The sequence below is a fragment of the Haliotis asinina genome, chromosome 2, assembly GCF_037392515.1.
Source record: "Haliotis asinina isolate JCU_RB_2024 chromosome 2, JCU_Hal_asi_v2, whole genome shotgun sequence".
Lineage (NCBI taxonomy): Eukaryota > Metazoa > Mollusca > Gastropoda > Lepetellida > Haliotidae > Haliotis > Haliotis asinina.
The window spans coordinates 39259416-39279365 of record NC_090281.1 but is presented as its reverse complement, the minus strand read 5'-3'; the positions used below and the strand labels follow the sequence as shown (position 1 = coordinate 39279365).

Genomic DNA, 19950 nt, shown 5'->3' with positions numbered 1-19950 from the left:
GGTGCAAACGCTTGTCAGTTTCAAGTCCTGCTTTGTGCTTGGGCAGATTCCAGCCATGCACTAGTTTACCATCCCTACTGACATGATATTTGAATGGATCGAGCGCAAATTCAGAGAACATGTATTTTCCAAACCCAACATCTCTATATACATTCTTCATGGATAAAAACTTCTTTTAGTGTATATGATTTTGTTTGACAACAGTATATGAATCCATACTTAACTCATTAAGCCCTGGAGCTGCTCCACTGCCCAACACCTGGCACCCCTCGCTGACTGCCTGATTGCTGCGACGAGACTAATTAGTGCTAATCATGCCTGATTTCCCTGGCAGGTCTCGGATATGACAGGAAACTGTCTAGTCTCACAAACAAGTACTGATTATTGAATTGTGTCGTAAAGATGTAAATGGGAAAGAGGTCGACGTGAATACATATATTACAGCATTTCATGTAATTTATTATCTGTGTCACTCATACCCCTTTGCCTTTGTGTGCTGTATTTTTATCAACACCTACGCGGTCTTTGTACGTACGAGATGAACACATATACAAATTCCTCCAGTCTCTCTCATCGTATGGACTGAATTATAATATATTATTTATAACAGAGTTTAAAAAGAGGGGGTCTTGCATTATCATCGTCTATATGTTTTACCAATACATTGCTCGTGCTTACTGACTATTTCAAGGAAAGTATCAATAGGTGTGTAAGTAACATGGAGCATACAGAGATTTATAGTTTGTCACTTTGTTCATCTTAACTTAACGCTGCAAACATACATCACCATTCATACACATACATATTGCATGATACATTTATCATCACTCAACGTTACACAAAGCTTCCCATCATGCGATGGGATAAAGTTTTCCGAATGTAACGTTTTATATCTCACTCATTATATTGGCTGACACTTTCACCAATCGTATCGTGAGAACCTGTCACATAGGAAGGGCAAGGTGATGGGGCATGGCCTAAATTTCTGAAGAGCACGTTTGGACACTCCAAGTGATAGGGTAGAGATTGATTATTGGCTTTATCGTTGACCAATGGCTGTGTTGTGTTTCGGCTGTATCAACTATCATGCAACAATTTGTGTATTGTAAACATAACATCAGTTACTGTAATGATGTATGAAAGAAACACATAAGACATATGGGAGTAGACTGACACTATGATGAGTGTATTCGTTCTCTGATGGTGAACACACATGTCTTAGTATTTTGGACATGTAAAAGAATAACGACTGAAATGCAACAATTGAAGAGAATGAGTGAATTTAGTTTTACGGCGATTTTAGCTATATTCCAGCAGTATCGCACGGGCTTCACACATTGTGCCCAACAACTGACAAGAATGGTATACGGTACCATTTGTACAACACAACTAGTGCATAAAGCGTTATCGTCCTTGGAACAAGTCTTTATGGTAGGCCTCAAAACAGTCAACGCACAAAAACACATCACAGCTTGAACATCTGCATTTGATGTCTCGACGCTTGCCAGTCCGTTTCATTGTATGTAAGACATACTTAAACCAAATGATGCCCCTCTCATGTCATTGCGAGAGATTAAATTGTTCAAAACATCTATGTCAATGGCAGTAAAGACGAATTTACGCACGTGCATAATAATCTATGAAAGAAGCGTTTTCTCTGATACATTGCTAGTGTATACTGAATATTTGAAGGAAAGTACTAATAAGCTAGTCTGTGACTTACATATAACACATTCAGTTTGTCGCTTTGGTTCATCTAGATTTAACGCAGAAAATATACGAATATACATGCATACATATTGTATAATGCTATTCCTTGCACATACATAAGACAAGGGGTCATGGGATGGGCGTCATCAAAGTTCCCGAATAGGACGTTTTGTATCTTAACTGTTCAATATACTCCCTGATTTGTTATCTATGACCAATCGTATCATGAGATACCTGTCACATTGGAAATGACAGGTGATGGGGCGTGGGCTAAATTTCTGAAGAGTATGTTCGATCACTCGACAGCTTGGATACAGATTGACTATTGGTTAGATCGTTGACCAATCGATATGCTAGATTTCGGCTTTATCAACTCTAGCTATCATGAAAAACTTTGTGTATCATGAACATACGTAATCGTAAGGATGCCTGAAATGTACACGTAGGACTAACAAGCACTTTGACGAGTCTGCTTTTTTTTCTAAGCGCTCAAAGCGCTACAACCCGATTATTTTTACCCTGGATAACCCAATCCAATCATTGAGTAGAGATAGTATTTATTTGCGTATACTACTTGTACATCAAACATAATGGCTTGCTGAACATTTCAATATAATCTGTACATTGTTATGAATACATATCATAATTCAAATACATGTATTATAGAATTAAAAAAAGTAACACGACACTGATTTATTGTGATGTATACACTTGTAGTTGAATCTCCCCAAATATTTATGAAGATGGGCATACTTATATTTGATTTGAAAGCAAACGAGCTTCAGAAGATTGGCAATAGGCGTGACTCCACAAAACAGGTTGTCCAATGATGTAACAGCGCATAAGTTTGTTTTACACTTGTCACAGGACAAAAGTTTACCTGGACATGCATTCGACCAGAGTCTGTTATTTTGAGGTTGAAAGAGGTGTTCATATATTTAGTGTTGTCTGATTGAATGATTATACGCATCAATTCCGTAACTGATATATTATCCTCCTTTTATAAACGATGGATCTGATACACGTAATCATTACACAGGATAAGATAATTACAGAGATCAAATACAAACGTTTCTTACACAATGCTTACGTAAATTGCATTGAAAAATCACATTTCAAATAAGCATGAAACAGCTTGAACAAAATACCCCAGTTACCTTTGTATGGTTTATGTGTACTATATATGTATACTATGAGTAGATGCAAGAGTTATCACTTCATATTCGATTATGTATTATTGTCAAAATTGTAAAAATTGTATCATTGTTAAAATCAATAGTCGCAAATGAATTAGGTCTAAATTAATGACTTGATTTATTTCAAATCTACACGAGTGTAATACAGTATTGCTATTTATGTCTACGATTCATTATATGAACTTTTACAACGAATGAATGAATGATTTAATTTAGAAGAAGGTTTTGTAACCTTGTCACCGTTAATTCAATCAATGTGCAAACATATAGTATCTTAGTATTCACTCCCAATGACGAGTAACAAACACGTGCCTCCTGTAACAACATCTCATAATCCCTTTTCTCGCAGACATATGTTCATCTGCCTGTATAAGTCCCCGACATTGCAAGCAATTGTTATCAAAACACATTAATAGTTCTTCTGATTAACACAGAAAGTAACCTCTCTCGTAAGAAAGGCTAATCTTTTATCATTACTGCTAAATTGATTGAAATTATAGGTACAGTACGAATTTAAAATTTAAAACCCCCAATACGCAGCTCTCGCTGAATGAGAGGTGCTTTTCATAACCCCCAATATGTGGCTCTCGCTGAATAAGAGGTGCTTTTTATTACCCCCGATACGCGGCTCTCGCTGTGAGAAGCTAATTAATTTGCCGCATATACGCGGCTCTCGGCCTTAATGAGTTAAACGACACATCAAGTACACAAAAAGAAGTTGTTATCCATAAAGAATCTTACTTTCTTGTGACTGGCTATACTTCCAACATGCCCATCAAACAGATCATCTTTCTGTACACACAATGAACCCTCAGCACGTCAGCAAATGAAACAGCCAATCGGAAGCCGTCGTTACACTTGAGTGCATATCCACCCGCTATGACTGGGTTCGGTCTCCCGAGGGATTCGTTTCGGGAGAAGTGAGCCGAAGTACAAAATATTGCACTTTTGAATCGCGATTGTACGCTTATAATTTTGTTTGTTTTTTTAAAAGCAGCAATGTATATTACATGTCATGAATAAGTGATAAATGTGTTTTAATTATGTTTGATTTCTTGGTTGCATGTGACCTTACTTAGTTGCCAGGTGTCCTATCTTGGGTGACCAATGAGAGGTTTATCTGCTTTTCACCACTTTTTTTGCAAATTTGACTGTTGTAAGACACACGACACAGAGCAGGATTATTTACCAGCTGCAGATGAATAGAATATCGTTCTTTTTTGTGGATATTGATGCGTACATTCCTGAACAAGGTAGTAGCCTGACATTGTTGCTACAAAATTAGTCTGTTTTACATACATTATTTGCATTTTGTTTTAATTTATTTGTTGTAGCATTCAGCAGAATCTATGTGACAGGAAACATACACTAGATTGAGAATGTGTGTAAAATAGGATCCACATTGGCAGTCTATACAATGTTTAAATGTTACAGTCATGTTAGAAATTTACTATAAGTATAAGCAGTCTGTGTGTTCTTTTATTAATTTTCAAAATCATACAAATATGACAATAAACTAATTAGGGTTATGAGACCAAATATAGAGACGTACATTGACTTCATGATTTTTCCGTCCAAATAGTTTTTTACCATTTCTACCACTGGCAGATGATTAATCTTCAAAGTGTTTCATTTGTTTTCATAATACATTTGTAATGAAGTAAAAATGACTTCACCTTAGTTGATCTGTCTATAGTTAAACTCTCAATTGCGCATACGGACTGTGCAGCAGAGATCACGAACCAGTCACGAATTCTGGGATATCATCCGGGTACTCACGGGAGAAAAACAATAATAAAAGTTTTAACCAGTCCACGGAAATTGCTCCGCATCAGTGCCTCTTTAACTGGATGATCATCTGCTTCAACATGATCATACCTTGTGGTTTTCAGTGCATTCTGAGAGCTGAAAATATGAGGTCGAGCTGGTCACCAGGTTAGTTATATTTGGGATGTAAAATGGTTTCTAACACTTTAAGGTATATTCCAGTAACGCATATAACATAAAGTTCTAGATTAAAAATGTAATTATGTTGTGCTAATCCAGATTAGTAACGTGTTTATGCCTTAATTGGGTTTACAACTGTCTATATTTGCACCTAATGTGTATTGGATGGGTGTCCAGCATGTATCCTGTGCGTGCTGTGGTGGTGAGTGACTATGATATGTGTGGTAGTGATGTGTGTGGTAGTGATGGATTTATTGCGTATCATACTCTATTTCTCTTTACTTTAAAGTACAATCATCTAGTGACACATCACACATCAAGCAGATGTTGAGGGGTAGCTTTGTCATATAGATAGGTGAGCAAATCTTGAATATAACGTGAAAACTGTCATTATGTACAAGCTTTTCTTTTAAACTCAATATAGGTATATTTGTCAAATAACTAAAGGAAAGTTATTTGGTATCAATGTATTCATTTCTCTTCATTGTTAAGTGCATATGGCTCAATGTGACCATGATTTATAAGTGTTCAGTTGTCCCCCGTTTCCATTAATTGTAACAAGAGTCATCAGAAGATGACATATCCCCCGGACCCCACATATCTGAAAGGACAAATCATCTGACAGTTACTTGATGTTTTGTTAGACTAAGTTTGAATCATTTGCATGGAAATCACGAAAAATATAAATGCCATTTATCAGTATAACATCAAAAGCACCATATGCCTCACATAACTGTGAAGATCTGTTGAAAGATATGAAACGGTTTTTGTGTTCTGCTCCGGAAACGAAGTCCATCCCTCCCTTTTGCGACTAAGTCTGAATTGTTTCCATGGAAACCGAGAAAAATAAAAATGCCAAAACAATGTAAATAGCAAAAGGCACCACTTTGTGGTCTGCCTCAAATATCTGCCAAGTTTTGCTGTAAGATATTGAATAGTTTTCGAAACGAAGCCCATCCCTCCATTTTGAGACTGCTCAAAACGTTTCCATGGAAACCGTGAAAATGATAAATCACAAAAACCTGTACATAGTAAAAGGCACCACTTTAGGTTCTGATTGATATATCTACCAAGTTTTGCAGAAAAATATTGAACAGCTCTTTAAAAAAAAAAAAAAAAATGCCAAAACTCTGTAAATAGCAAAAGGCACAACTATAAGGTTGTGATTATTATGTCTTTCAAGTTTGGTCTAAAAATATTGAACGGAAACTAAATGATTATGGATGGACAGACGGTTGGACAGACAGGCAGGCAGACACACAGACGAGGCATCGACTATATCCCCCGCATTACATGCCGGGCCTGATGATGTATGCCTTTTCGTGGTGGGCCTAGATAGACAGACAAGGAGTAAACCATCTTTCAACTCTGCAGCCCAGTCAGTCTTCCTCTGGTAGTGACACCAACCACACTGGAGATGGGACTTGACCCCGGGGAAGGCACAAAACCCGACCAAGAATCCACACTACCTGATTGTGTGATGGCGACTGGATGGCCTGATAATCCATGTATCAATGGCAGGTCGCTTAAGTTACATTGGGACAATGCCATGCCCATCTATGCTTATCTGATGGAGCAAAATCTCTGAGACTAACTCCGACCACTTAAACTTAACCCCCTGAATGCCTAGTTGTTTTTTTCAGGCACACATTTTCATAAGGTTTGAAAAGTGAACGTTGTGCGAGATTTGCACTCGGGTGGTCCTGGATCTGCCTACGGCTATATAATTGCACAGAAATGTAGAATATTTAATTTCCTATCCGTTGGTTTAAATATAACTGCGGCGACCTCAAGGGTTTGAGAAATAGACACTGCTAAAAGTTGTCCACAATTTTTGTGTGTGTTCAAAAACAGTAAATTTCTCAGTTTTTCATCGTGCACCAATAAAAGCACTCTGCTATGATTTTTTTAATTTGGCGTCTTTACGGAAAGTGTGAGCGAAGAAAATACAGCTTGATATCTGAACGATATAAGTGTATATGAAATGGATGTAAGTGCTAATGCATAATGCCATATACACAAAATAAAAAATGACCCGCAATAAGTGTCAAAAAATCGATTTTCTTCTATGAGGTCAAACGTCGACAGAGAGGTCATGCACGTATAAAGATAAGGGGGCCTAACTCCGCTATGGTTTACATTAGGTCAATGTAACTCATATCACATGGAGAGAATTTGCTGTGGATACAGACAGTATATTTTCGTGATGTTTTGTTCACATTGAACCAAACTATTCCAATACAAAGTTTCCCAATGTGAGAGGATTCCTTTTGGTAGTTTCACAATTTGTAATAAAAGATGCCAATGTACTACATCAAAAAGCAGGTAATAGCGATTTGGATGTCCCTATCCTATACAGAATTTAGTTCTTAGATTCCCATATTCTGCTGTTTGTGTAGATGTATTTTGATTGATTTTGCATCATTATTAACGGAGTAACAGCCACATTTGCAAATGTAATGAAAATAATGCAACATTTTAGTTGATGTCACGTGACGGCATGTTTTGTGCACTTTGTGATGTCGGAAAAAGACGACTCTGGTTGCTGATTAGTACATATCCAACCTAATTTCCACTCAATGTGTAAAAGATCTCGGCTTCTGTGTCAGAATTCAACACTTTTTAGCCAAAATATATAATGAGTGGTTTTACCACTGAAATAGTGTCCAGAATATATCAACAATTACACAGTTTTACTACATATCTTATTGTGAACAACACGCGCACCTGTCCAGCATCAATTTAGCATAAATGAAAATTTCACAACACCTGAATATTCACTGAATGTTCATTTGGGAAATATACTTTTCTTCTTATGATTATGAAATTATTTCACTTCATACGTATGCAAAGAAAGGTACGAAGAGATCGCTAATTCAGTACAGAAGTATTAGAATATGGACTTGAGGCTTGTCCAAATTAAGACACAACCTGGTTTATACATTTTTAACAATTTGCGTATATATACTGTTTGAGTTAGATATTCTGCCATCAGATATATTTTAATCTAATTTGAATTGACTTTATTATTGAAAAAAATCATAATGAATCATAAAACGTTTTTGACAAACTCACACCTGGTCAATCAATATTCATAATTGTTTTGTCTATAAAAACAACACACCAAAATAAAGAACAAGACAATACCTTCAAATATATGTGCCTCTATATTTCATGAAATGTACAAATCATTTTCATTAATGTTATCAGTTTTACTTATAAGTTGGAATTAAATTTGTTTATTAACCTGTTCATATGAAACTGCAATATTTGTCCCAACGTATTAAATATTGTACATCACCGGAACTAAAGCACATGTTGCAGTAATGGCTACCTGTGATGTTCCAACACGTGTGAAGAGGCTTAAAATGTGGTATAGTACACTTACTGAGTCAATTTCCCATGTAAATATTATTAAATGCATATCTTATATCCACATATGATATGATGTTGAACATGGATATATGTAGATACTGAAAAAATATCTGAACGATACGCAAAATATACATGAGAATACTAAAAGTGCAATCAGAATGGTATGGGCATTGTGTTTACTCTTGTTCAACCGACCTTCACCCCAGAAATTGCCTAATATGTGCAACAATGCTGACATGTGACATCACTACTGATGACCGATTTCTTTCAAAATGGTGGCTTCGCTGACAAGGGTACACAGGATTTTGAGAGGACTTTTTCCTTGATTCAGGGATGTTTTGTACATAAATGTGAGATGTAAGTAATCAGAATTATTCTGACTATCTGAGTATTGTTACATGTTTTTATCGGTTACATTGTAAATGACGGAAGGAGCCAGAAAGGCCCATAAGTACCGTTGTCGTTATGCGTGATTTTGCATCAGTCATGGCATCATGCTGCACTAAAAGTTTGACAGTTTCTTATGAATAACCAAATGATTTCATTGTATCTATTTTCAATTAGCTATTTCTTGCTACAATACTCTTCCCCTGAATATACTAAGCGTATTGGGCCATTGTAAGCAATGATTAGACGTATAGATGTTGGAAAATTTCCCAAAATGCTACGCAGTGTAGAATTGGAATTTTTCTTTGTTTACATTTCAAACAAACGCTGTCTTTCAAGCACAGCGTTCGTTTTCATACCAACTATCTTTCGTTTCGTTTTACCTAGACCTTTGGTATTGGTGACAAAGACCATTTGTAATTTGATTCTAAGATGTTTGGGGAATTCAATGATGCAGTTGTCGCAGCTGACTATGAAATGGACTTGATGCTACAGGCGTCTGAATACTGGCCTTCTCGAAACGTGGTTTTGTAAACACTGACCAATATGACGGAAAGCGCACTTCGGCATTCGTGTAAGTGTATTTTCGAAAACATCCCAAACCGATTCTGGGTTCATCGGTGACGTTTCAGAATTATCATTACTGGTTACATGAAAACTTGGTATCAGTGATCATTAATATGCTAATTTTGAAATTCATTACTCCCAGTAATTATCCGATTTTCACATTTCAAAACATACTGCAAATAATGCCGTGAATCTTGATTTTGTACAGTTTGAAAAATGACGACATTTACGATGAAGCCTATTTTGAAAGGCAATTTTAAGGACTTTAGCTTGATCCGAGATAATAGTCACTGGTATCATGAAACAGGGAATTTTCAGCAGAATTCAAAACTGTGAAGTATTTATATATGCGCGGTATATTTAGAATGCTATTGGACTTCAAAGTGAGGGATGTAGAGGAAGGACATATATGTCCCTGTGGCATCCAGGGAGTTAAACATTTTATGCCCCGTGACCCAGTTCAACCCACAACTGGTGCCCGTCAGGAACCTTTGCAGAATGCTCAAGTGGCGGCAGATCCCAAACTTCTTATGGACGTCCGCGTGATCCAATTTCCTCTTCCCAAAACAAACTCTTCTGCCTTAGAGGCAACTGGCCCCGAAATTTTGGACCCTCACTCTTCCTCTTCTTCAGTTGCTGATCTTTCTGAACATGCTGTGTATATTTTGTTTCATTCTATTTATGATGAAATATCTGTTATACCTTTCGAAAAACAGAGGCCAATCAAACAAACAAATATATCTTTTCCCCAAAATGAAATTGATTTATTAAATGACATTATTTGTATGAAACTTTCTGCAGACTGTTCATTATATGAAGTTAATTGTGTCTATGCTGCCGCTGGAACCTTGAAGGAACTTACAGTAAAAGACAACAAACGAAAAGGTCCTTCTCCAAATTGTTGATTCCATTAAGGCAAAAATAGAAATTGGGACTGAAATGGGAAAAGAGAAACAAATTAATCAAACAAAATAAACTATTTAAAAATAATGAAAAGCAATTCTATAGGCAACTTAAAATGATTGGTGATGGTGAGCATGATAAACGGCCAATGGATGCCAATGAAAGATTTTGGAAACAGTTGTGGTCTATACCCGGTGACTGTAACCTGGAGGCACCATGTGTCAGTGATTATGACCATGCAATGCATGAGAAAGTAACTACGTCGTTTGTTACATCTCACCAGATTGCCTGAAACGTGTCATTAAAAAGTCCAAATCTAATACAGCTCCAGGGCCTGATGGCTTTCGAAACAGGTATTGGAAACTGTTTCCCTGTGTTCAAGCACCACTCCTTCACTGTTTCAATTCTCTTGTAGACACAGGTGATGTTCCTCCATGGTTCTGCAAAGGTCGCACAGTACTTCTCCCCAAGAAAGGAGACTTGACTGATCCCAAAAACTCCCGCCCTGTCACCTCTAAATACTCAATACAAATTATTCACAGGGTGTTTGACGAACCTTGTGTCATTTTACTGCTCGTTTAATGACATAATTTACAGAGTGAGTGAGTGAGTTTAGTTTTACGTCACACTCAACAATATTCCAGCTATATGGCGGCGGTCTGTAAATAATCGAGTCTGGACCAGACAATCCAGTGATCAACAACATGAGCATCGATCTGCGCTATTGGGAACCGTTGACATGTGTCACCCAAGTCAGCGAGCCTGACCACCCGCTCCCGTTAGTCGCCTCTTACGACAAGCATAGTCGCCTTTTATGGCAAGCATGGGTTGCTGAAGGCCTATTCTACCCCGGGACCTTCACAGGTAAATTTTCAGAGAGCAGAAAGGGGCGAGAAAGGGATGTTGGGGGTGCAAGGATCAACTTCTTGTACACAAAATGACTCTGTCCCTCATGAATGGATTCTGAAGTCTCTTCAGTGTATTGACCTCCCTGAGCGACTACTTCATTTACTCAAGTCTTTAATGAGTTGCTGGCCAGCTCAATTTGAGATGTACTCGCAAGGGTAGGTGCAGACTTCGGAATCTATTCCAATCGGAAGGGGAATTTTCCAGAGGAGCTCCTTCAGTCCTTTGCTTTTTTGTTTGTCTCTAAATCCTTTGAGTTTTCTGCTCAATAAGGAGGAGGGTTACTATCCCGGACCTCCCAAGCACAGATCTCCAACACCTCTTACTCATCTCCTCTACATGGATGACATCGAGCTCCATGTCAAAGGACAAACCGATTTGAAAGAACAGGTTCTCCTTGTCAAGTCCTTTTCTAGTGATATTGGCATGACATCTGGACTTGACAAATGTAATACTCCTCATTTGAAACGTGGCAAGGTAACCAATGATGGATCAGTCAGGTTACAAGGGGGAGGAGTTATGGAGCATCTTGTGGAAAATCAGGCATACACCTATCTTGGAATGCAAGTTCGAGACAATCTCCAGAATGCCCAGATTCAAGATAAACTTCAGGCCAAATTCCACAACTATTTTAAGCGTGCCAAGGTTGTTGGCCACAATTTGAAATTTGATGGCAATATGCTGCTGGATGATACAGCGATGGGAGCAGGTGAAGTCCTTTACCAAGTCTGCCCAAGGTCAGTCCTTTGTGGAGGCTGTCTGAGAGGCCATTGCATCGTGTGTACATGCAGTGTGTGGAACAGAACAGCAATCCAACTGACTCCTTTGCCTGGATGAAGTCAGCTGGTCTCAAATGTGAAACTGAGGGCTTCCTTTTTGCTGCTCAGGACCAGTCACTTCCCACTTGCAATCGTCAAAATGTGATTCTTAATCAAAATGTTAACATGAAATGTCGTCTTTGCAATGAATTCACAAGACTGTCCAACACCTTGTCAATGGATGTCCTTCCTTGGCGCAAACAGCAAACGAGGGCTTTCAGCAGTTTATGGGAAGTCTTCCCCTTCATCTGCTAAAATCAAACGATGGGTCAATGAATTTAAGCATGGTAGAGAGTCTTGAAGATGACCCTCGTCCAGGTTGCCCAACAACAAGCACTAGTCAGGAAAACATTGACAGAGTGCATAGACTTGTGCTGGAAAATCGTCGAATCACACTCCACGAGTTAAAGGAGACCACAGGCATTTCACCTGGATCCATCGAGACAATTCTTCATGAACATCTCGTCATGTCTAAAGTGTGCGAAAGATGGGTGCCAAGAATGCTTACAGATGAAATGAGCGAGCGAGCGAGCGAGCAAGTTTAGTTTTACGTCACACTTAACAATATTCCAGCTATATGGCGACGGCCTGTAAATAATCGAGTCTGGACCAGACAATCCAGTGATCAACAACATGAGCATCGATCTGCGCAATTGGGAACCTATGACATGTGTCAACCAAATCAGCAAGTCTCACCACCCGATCCCGTTAGTCGCCTCTTACGACAAGCATAGTCGCCTTTTATGGCAAGCATGGGTTGCTGAAAGCCTATTCTACCCCAGGACCTTCACGGGTTCAGATGAAATGAAGCAAACAAGGGTCATCATAAGCAACTCCATGCTAACCAGATACAACAAGAATCCAGAAGATTTTCACATTAGGCTAGTAACCTATGATGAAACCTGGATCCACCACTATGATCCTGAGAGCAAACAAGAATCCATGGAATGGAAACATGTCACTTCTCCCAGGACCAAAAAGTTCAAAGCCTCCAGATCAGTGCAGAAGGTAATGGCGACAGTCTTCTGGGATAGCAAAGGCGTCATCCACATAGATTACTTACCAAAAGGAAGAACAATGAATGGGGAATATTACGCTAACTTGTTGAGGCAAGTGCGACAGTCAATCAAGGAGAAGCGCCGGGGCAAGATCAGACGTGGTATTCTTCTACATCAAGACAATGCTCCAGTACACACCTCTCGCGTTGCAGCCGCTGCTGTCCAGGAATGCGGGTACGAAATCTTGCCGCATCCCCCCTACTCTCCAAACCTGGAACCAAGTGATTACCATCTGTTCCCAAATCTCAAGAAACACTTGTGTGGTCGTAGATTTCAGGATGATAATGAGCTCATTGCTGCTACTGAGGCTTGGTTTGAGGACCAAAATGGCGCCTTCTACAGAGATGGCATCAGCGACTGGCAGAAAAGATGGAACAAGTGTCTTGACTCACAAGGGGACTATGTTGAAAAATAAATGTGGTTCATACCAATATTTTGTGTTTTTCTACGCAAGGCAAGGCAAGGGCCCTGAGCTGATGATGAGCTTTACCAGCCTGACTGTGCCAGGATCACCCGAACCCTCTCTGCTGCTTTTCTATCTTAATCTGTAAAACATAATAATAATAATCATCTTAATCTGTAAAACATAATAATATCCTGGAGGGCCTGATAATGTACTTCTCTCCGTGGTGGGCCTAGATAGGGGAATATCATATTCCCTGAACCAAACGTACATCACCACGTTAGGGCTGACCCCATGAAGCTGGTTTTCTCACTGGGTTACAGGCAGTCAAGAGGAAAGTTTAAATTCACTTCTGCAGACCAGACAGCCTTCCTCCAGTAGTCAAACCAACCACACAGGAGGTGGGACTTGCCCCAGGGGAAGGCACAGAACCTGACCAAGAATATAAAATCCACGCTACTACTTGGGTAGCCTTCATATTCTCCGGAAAGTTCTTGGTGGGTTCGACTAGGCAGTGTTTCCTGGAAGAAGTCCCATTCGCTCTCTGGGCTGCGTGTAGAGGGGGCGAGGGCCTTGAGCTGATGACGAACCTTACCGGCCTGACTGTGTCAGGATCACCCTGCTGCATATCTATCTTAATCTGTTATACATAATAATAATAACATGCTCATATGATCTGAGTAAACTCCATATCAATGCATTATATGAAGTTTCTGTTTCATAACATCAGAAAGACTGACATTTCAACAAAGGAAAGGAATTTTGTCAGTAGGAGCAAATCACTGATGATGTCATACCTGTGGGCTTTCTCTATTGGCTGAAAGCAGCGCAGATCACAGTCTTCAGGTAAAGGGATATCATCAACTGTGGGAAAACATAAACAGTCATCATCTTGATACATTTGCTCAATACATTTTATGTAATGCTTTCATAATAAAATGATTTTATGAGAAACCATGAAAACAAAATGATTTTATGAAAAACATTCGTTGACCATCAGATGGGTGTTAGCATCACAAATATAAACAGAAGCAGACCACTCCACCTGCGCCTCTAAATCATCTGATCATGAACCATTCTGATTGGACACTCATGTGACATTTCAACTCAGCAGCACTCATCCATATTGATAAATATTCAAATGTCTAACAACACCCTCCTAATGGCCAAGCCAAAGAAATAATCCACAAGACTCCATCCAAGACTAGGTTTTCTATGCATTCAGAGACACTGATCTACAATACAGCTCAACGAACACCTGGCAAAAGCCTTTTCTCCACTTGGCAGCCACTTCACCTATCTCTTACTCCTCTGATTTCTCCAGATCCTCTACCACCTCATCACAGATCTCAACACCATTGTTTTAACACTGTTCAATCACTACTTACACGATTCCATTCCAGCAAACAGACCAACCAGCAACAAACTGAACCAGTGCCAGTTTGTATCTCTCTCTCCTTCATAGGAAAGACCTTCCAACATAACAGAGACATCTAGAAGCAACTAGCCAGCATTGAAACACTCTACTCCTAACAAGGGTCATCAGAAGATGGTATATCCCCCCGGCCCCCACATGTTTGAAAGGACAAATCATCTGACAGTTACTTATTGATTTTTTAGACCAAGTTTGAATTTTTTCCATGGAAATCATCAAACAAATAAATGTCATATATCTGTAATAAGAAAAAGTCACCATTTCAAGATCTGTCTCATATATCTACCAATATCTGTTGAAACTCACTTTTTTGAGTTCGAAACATTTCCATAGAAACCCAGAATAAATCACAAAAACCTGTAAATAGCAAAAGGGACCACTTTAGGTTCTGATTGATATATCTATGAAGTTTTGCAGAAAAATATTGAATGGTTTTTGAGTTCTGCTCCAGAAACGAAGCCCATCCCTCCATTTTGAGACTAAGTCTGAAGCATTTCCATGGAAACCGAGAAAATATTAAATCACAAAAAGCTGTAAATGCCAAAAGGCAACACTTTAGGTTCTGATTTCTTTTACAATATTTCTGCTTTGTCCCACTTGTTTGCAGTGTGGGGTTGATTTAAAACATCAAATCCAGTAAAACAAAAGTGTTAATCATTGGCGCTACAAAAAGAGAAATAAGTGAACAGATACTAATAAATAGTACACCCATCAAACCTGTCAACAGTCATAAGTATCCTGGAACCTAGATTACAAAAATAATTCTGCAAAAATCTCTATAAAAGCCCTTTGCAAATCTGCTACTGAAGCAATTTCTTTTGAAAGGCCACATCTTTCATCTATCACTTCAATGCCAATTACATCTTCTTGATGCTATCTATGGTTAAGCCCATTCAGTTCTTCGACTGCAAAATCTATGTGCTCTTCTCCTATTTTCAATGTACCCCGCTTACAAGTGAGGTACATTGTAATGTACCCCACTGCCAATTCATTCGGCACTTCGTGTTCTCTATCTTGAATAACTTTGACATACATAAGATGTATGGAAATTACCAATGTCTTGCGGGCTCAGGGAACATAAACAAACATCGAGGGTACATACCCCTCTCATGAACAGTGAACAACTTACGTTGTAAATCATCCTGCCATCTGATGTACTCTCATTGTAAATTTGTACCTCTTATGCCAATTTTACCAGCCTGAGTGTTATAAAGGTACTGTTTTGTTCTGCTGTACATTTCAGTGATAAAAACCAGACTAACCAGTTGTTCTGGTATTGTTTTAAACTCAGCTGAATATATTATTTACATGCCCAATAATGGCCAAGTGCAAGTGGAATGTAGGATGACAGCGGAGAGAGAGTAACATTGAGCCATCAGCTTTCAAAGTCTGTAATGAGCAGTTTACAATCATGATAAAGATGGAAATATGCCTAAATTGCATAAAAGTGATTGTCTGACAACCATGGGATAAGACATGGATGGCGGGCATGCAGGTCCCATCTGTGCAACTCTGTAGAGTCTGATAAGCATTTTAACCGTAGTTTTGTAAAACTGTCATTTTCAAATTTACAACAGTAGTCACAATCTTGGTCAACCAGATTGACATTTATCGTAAAAGTTATTTGTCTATCTGTATCATGATTGCAAACACTAAAACAATCTTTTGAAATAATTACATTTTGATACATCAGTTGGGTTCTCCTTGTCTCCGACTGACTGGATGCTGTTCAGAAGCTTTGCCAGTCCCATCCACAAGCTGCAAAAATATATAGATTACACATTCAAATTATTCATACAAATAGACATATGTAGGTTGCTAAAAAAATTAGTAGTTTTTTCAGAAGACAAATGTATAATCAGTGTCTGTTATTCATGAAAAGTACTTCTGTGAACAAACTGTCAAAATATTGTATCTCACGTAACCTAATCATCTTTACTGTCCTCTTAAAAGGTGTTTCACTCATGTCGGCTGTAACACTATCATACAGTTTTGATGCTATTCATGAAAAGCATTTCTGTGAACAAACTGTCAAAATACTGTATCTCACGTAACCTAATCATCTTTACTGTCCTCTTAGAAGGTGTTTCACTCATGTCAGCTGTAACACTATCATACAGTTTTGATGCTATTCATGAAAAGCATTTCTGTGAACAAACTGTCAAAATACTGTATCTCACATAACCTAATCATCTTTACTGTCCTCTTAGAAGGTGCTTCACTCATGACAGCTGTAACACTATCATACTAGTACTGTTTTGAGAAAAAGAACTTGTATCTTTTAGTCTCAATACATCATAGTTGTCCATAACAATATGTCTATAGCTCAACAATAAGGACATAACTATGATTCATGAAACGTATCATTGAGTCGTCTCATCTTGCCACCACCCTCTTGTTCTGGTTGGCATTCATTGCCAAGATATGTGATTGCAATATCAAATTTATAGATAAAGGTAACTGTAGATATACAAAATTAAATGCAATGACATGTGGTGGCAATATGAAATATAAGTGTATAGATACATAGTTTGTACCAAAGACATATATTCACAGGATTGGAAGCCCCCACTGGCAGTCTCGCTTTGATGTGGGTCACGCTCATTTGTAGCAATAGGGGTGGCTGCGCACTATGCATTATGGGTAATTTGCTAACGCTGGCTGACTGATGGATAGCATCATGTTTGTGTTTTCAACGGAACATTGCAGAATTTAGGTGGCATGTCATGAAGCAAAGGTAAGAATAATCGTTACTTAGAATATACATGAAAGCGACCAGCATCATTTATTAGTTGATTATGCATTATCTTTGGGTATGAATCCGGCTATTGAACTGTTGGCCAGTCATGACTTTCGGCCCTGACTTTGAAACCAATATGGTTGACACGCTCAGTTGGCAAAATGTAAATTATGGCCGATTTGTGCGTCAATTTATGACACAGGGTTTGCAGAAAGTCCCTAGTTACTTTGGTCAGATAATGCAATCATTTCTTCCCTATGTACTGACGAAGTTGTCTTGGCTGAACTGTAGTTTCATTTGTAGATTTTCATTCACGATTTTCATGACATTTTGTGTCAAATAGAAATATTCACTGACATCATCCATATTTAATGTGATTCTTGTCACAATTTCCAAATCATCCACTGAACCATAGTTTCCATACAAAATTTATATTTATGTTTTTTGCATTGGTGAAGAGTTTTTTAGTTTGATGTAAAGTTCGGCCTCAAAACTTGCAATCAAAAAGTCCAATGGTATTTGATCACATGATGTAACACTACATCTGTTGTCTTATTTCGATAAGATGAAAAATTACATCTGTTACTAACCAAAACGAAATGAATATGTAAGAAAACAAAATTCGGAGATGTATTTATTTTGCTCTATACTACCAGTGTTCACGAATAGTGTCTGACCCTCTGACAAATCCTGCAGATTTGCCGACGGTCAGATGGGAGTCCTTAACCTGCAGGCCCTAGTGACTGAATATATCACAATGACTTTGTCTGAAGTTGTTATTTGTGTCATGTGACACTTGTTCACTGTTTATAAATCTATGTTCATAATGTTTGTCATCACATAGTATTACTATTTTCAATGCCAATTATGAGAAATGTTAAATCTGAAATGTGTGTTTAATGTTATTCTCTGGGTCATGTGAATTTTCAGTGGGTCAAACAGACATCTGAAACTTACAGGGCCCAATTTCCTGTCACTTTGAAATGCCATTCATGAACACTGTACTACTTTTTTCATCATAAAAATGTGACTTCACATGGTCTATTTATGTTCAGCACATTAAACACACTGAAGTTACTGAATGAAATAGTTTTAAAATGTTGTAATAAATAACTCATCTTATTTATTTCTCTATGCTGTGAAACCCAACATTTCACAGCAAAGGTATATACTAAGTATAATAGGAGTGCAGGTGGTTCTGTGGAAATGTGTTTTTTTGTGTGTTTATCACGTCTGTTATCTCTTAGATGTCCCAAGCTCCTCGACCTGTGTCCAAGAGAAAGGCAATAGGGCATAGAAGGAAAAGGCACAGCCATGAAGTAAAGCAAGTTGAACATATTGCTGCAGACAACTCCTACTCATTTCCTATGTGAGTACCCACAAACAATAACAAGAGTTAGTCAATATAACGAGGTATTCCTTTGTACACATTAAACTGCTTAATTATGAGATACGGTTGGTTTATCCTTTAAAATTTCTATCTGAAAGACTGCAATCCATTGCCTTCCACATCATACTACAGGGAACTGACAGATTCTGACAACTGTGCTGCCACTGAGTTTTATGTTGTTTTTCACAAAGATTTCAAGTAAAATCCTGAAGATGAATTGGATGTGGTTGTTTGTAGACTGTTGACTGAGAGGACATATGCATGCTATCTTTCTCTCATGGATGATGTTAAACAAGATACTCAGCCTTTGGTGACTTACTGTTTTCTGGTGCCAATAAACATGGTTTGTGATTTGTTCAAGCATATGATCACCAGCCAGGCTGTGAGACTGAATTTGATATCTAGTCGCTCACGCTGTGAAGCTGTTGTTGTACTGACTCTGCAAATATTGGCTTTTTTCACTGGTTTATGACTACATTTCTGTACATATTTTTGGATTTGCGTATTGATTATAACCCCAGGATCAGGATGGTATTTTCATTCTTGATGTATTCCAAAAATAAAAAATGTTGACTTTGCTGGTATTTTTACTTCAAATCTGTTGTGAAAATCGAGTGCACCAAGAAGCTGAGCTCCCAAGCTGTTGTGTGAAGACAATGGAAGTCAATCAACACCTACTCATCCTACACTCCCCAGCTCTATTGTTGATGATGTTCAGCATGCAGGTATACCACTCCGCTCAATCAGGAGGAAGAAAAGAAGTTGTAGGGGAGGAAGCAAAAAACAAAGGAAAATAACAACAGTGTCTCTTTCATGTGAAAATAGGACTATGCAACCTCGCTCAAGAGGCAAAGGTGTGAACTTTCTTAACCTGGTTAATGTTGACCATCATAAGAAATCAGCTAAACTTAAAGCTGCATTGTGGAATGCACAGTCATCTAGAAATAAGACTTTTGACATTTATGACATCATTGATGACAAACTTGACATTCTGTTTATCACCGAGTCTTGGCTAAAGGCTCGTGGTGACGAGGCAGTCATGGCAGAGATGACCCCTCCTGGGTACTCACTCCTACATGCCCCCCCGGACTAACTCCACTGGCGGAGGTATTGCA

The 19950-nt window shown here is 38.3% G+C and overlaps 1 protein-coding gene across 2 annotated transcripts in view; it reads right to left on the bottom strand.

Moving 5' to 3' along the window:
- The window catches only part of LOC137273701 (nonsense-mediated mRNA decay factor SMG7-like), a 523786-nt gene that overhangs the window by 235226 nt on the left and 268610 nt on the right, over nucleotides 1–19950 (bottom strand). For both annotated transcript variants that reach the window (XM_067806500.1, XM_067806501.1), the window contains exons 13-14: nucleotides 16384–16463; nucleotides 14068–14134 (exon numbers count right to left, since the gene is read on the bottom strand). In XM_067806500.1, coding sequence (XP_067662601.1) covers nucleotides 14068–14134; nucleotides 16384–16463 — 147 coding nt within the window. The remainder of the gene's footprint in view (nucleotides 1–14067; nucleotides 14135–16383; nucleotides 16464–19950) is intronic.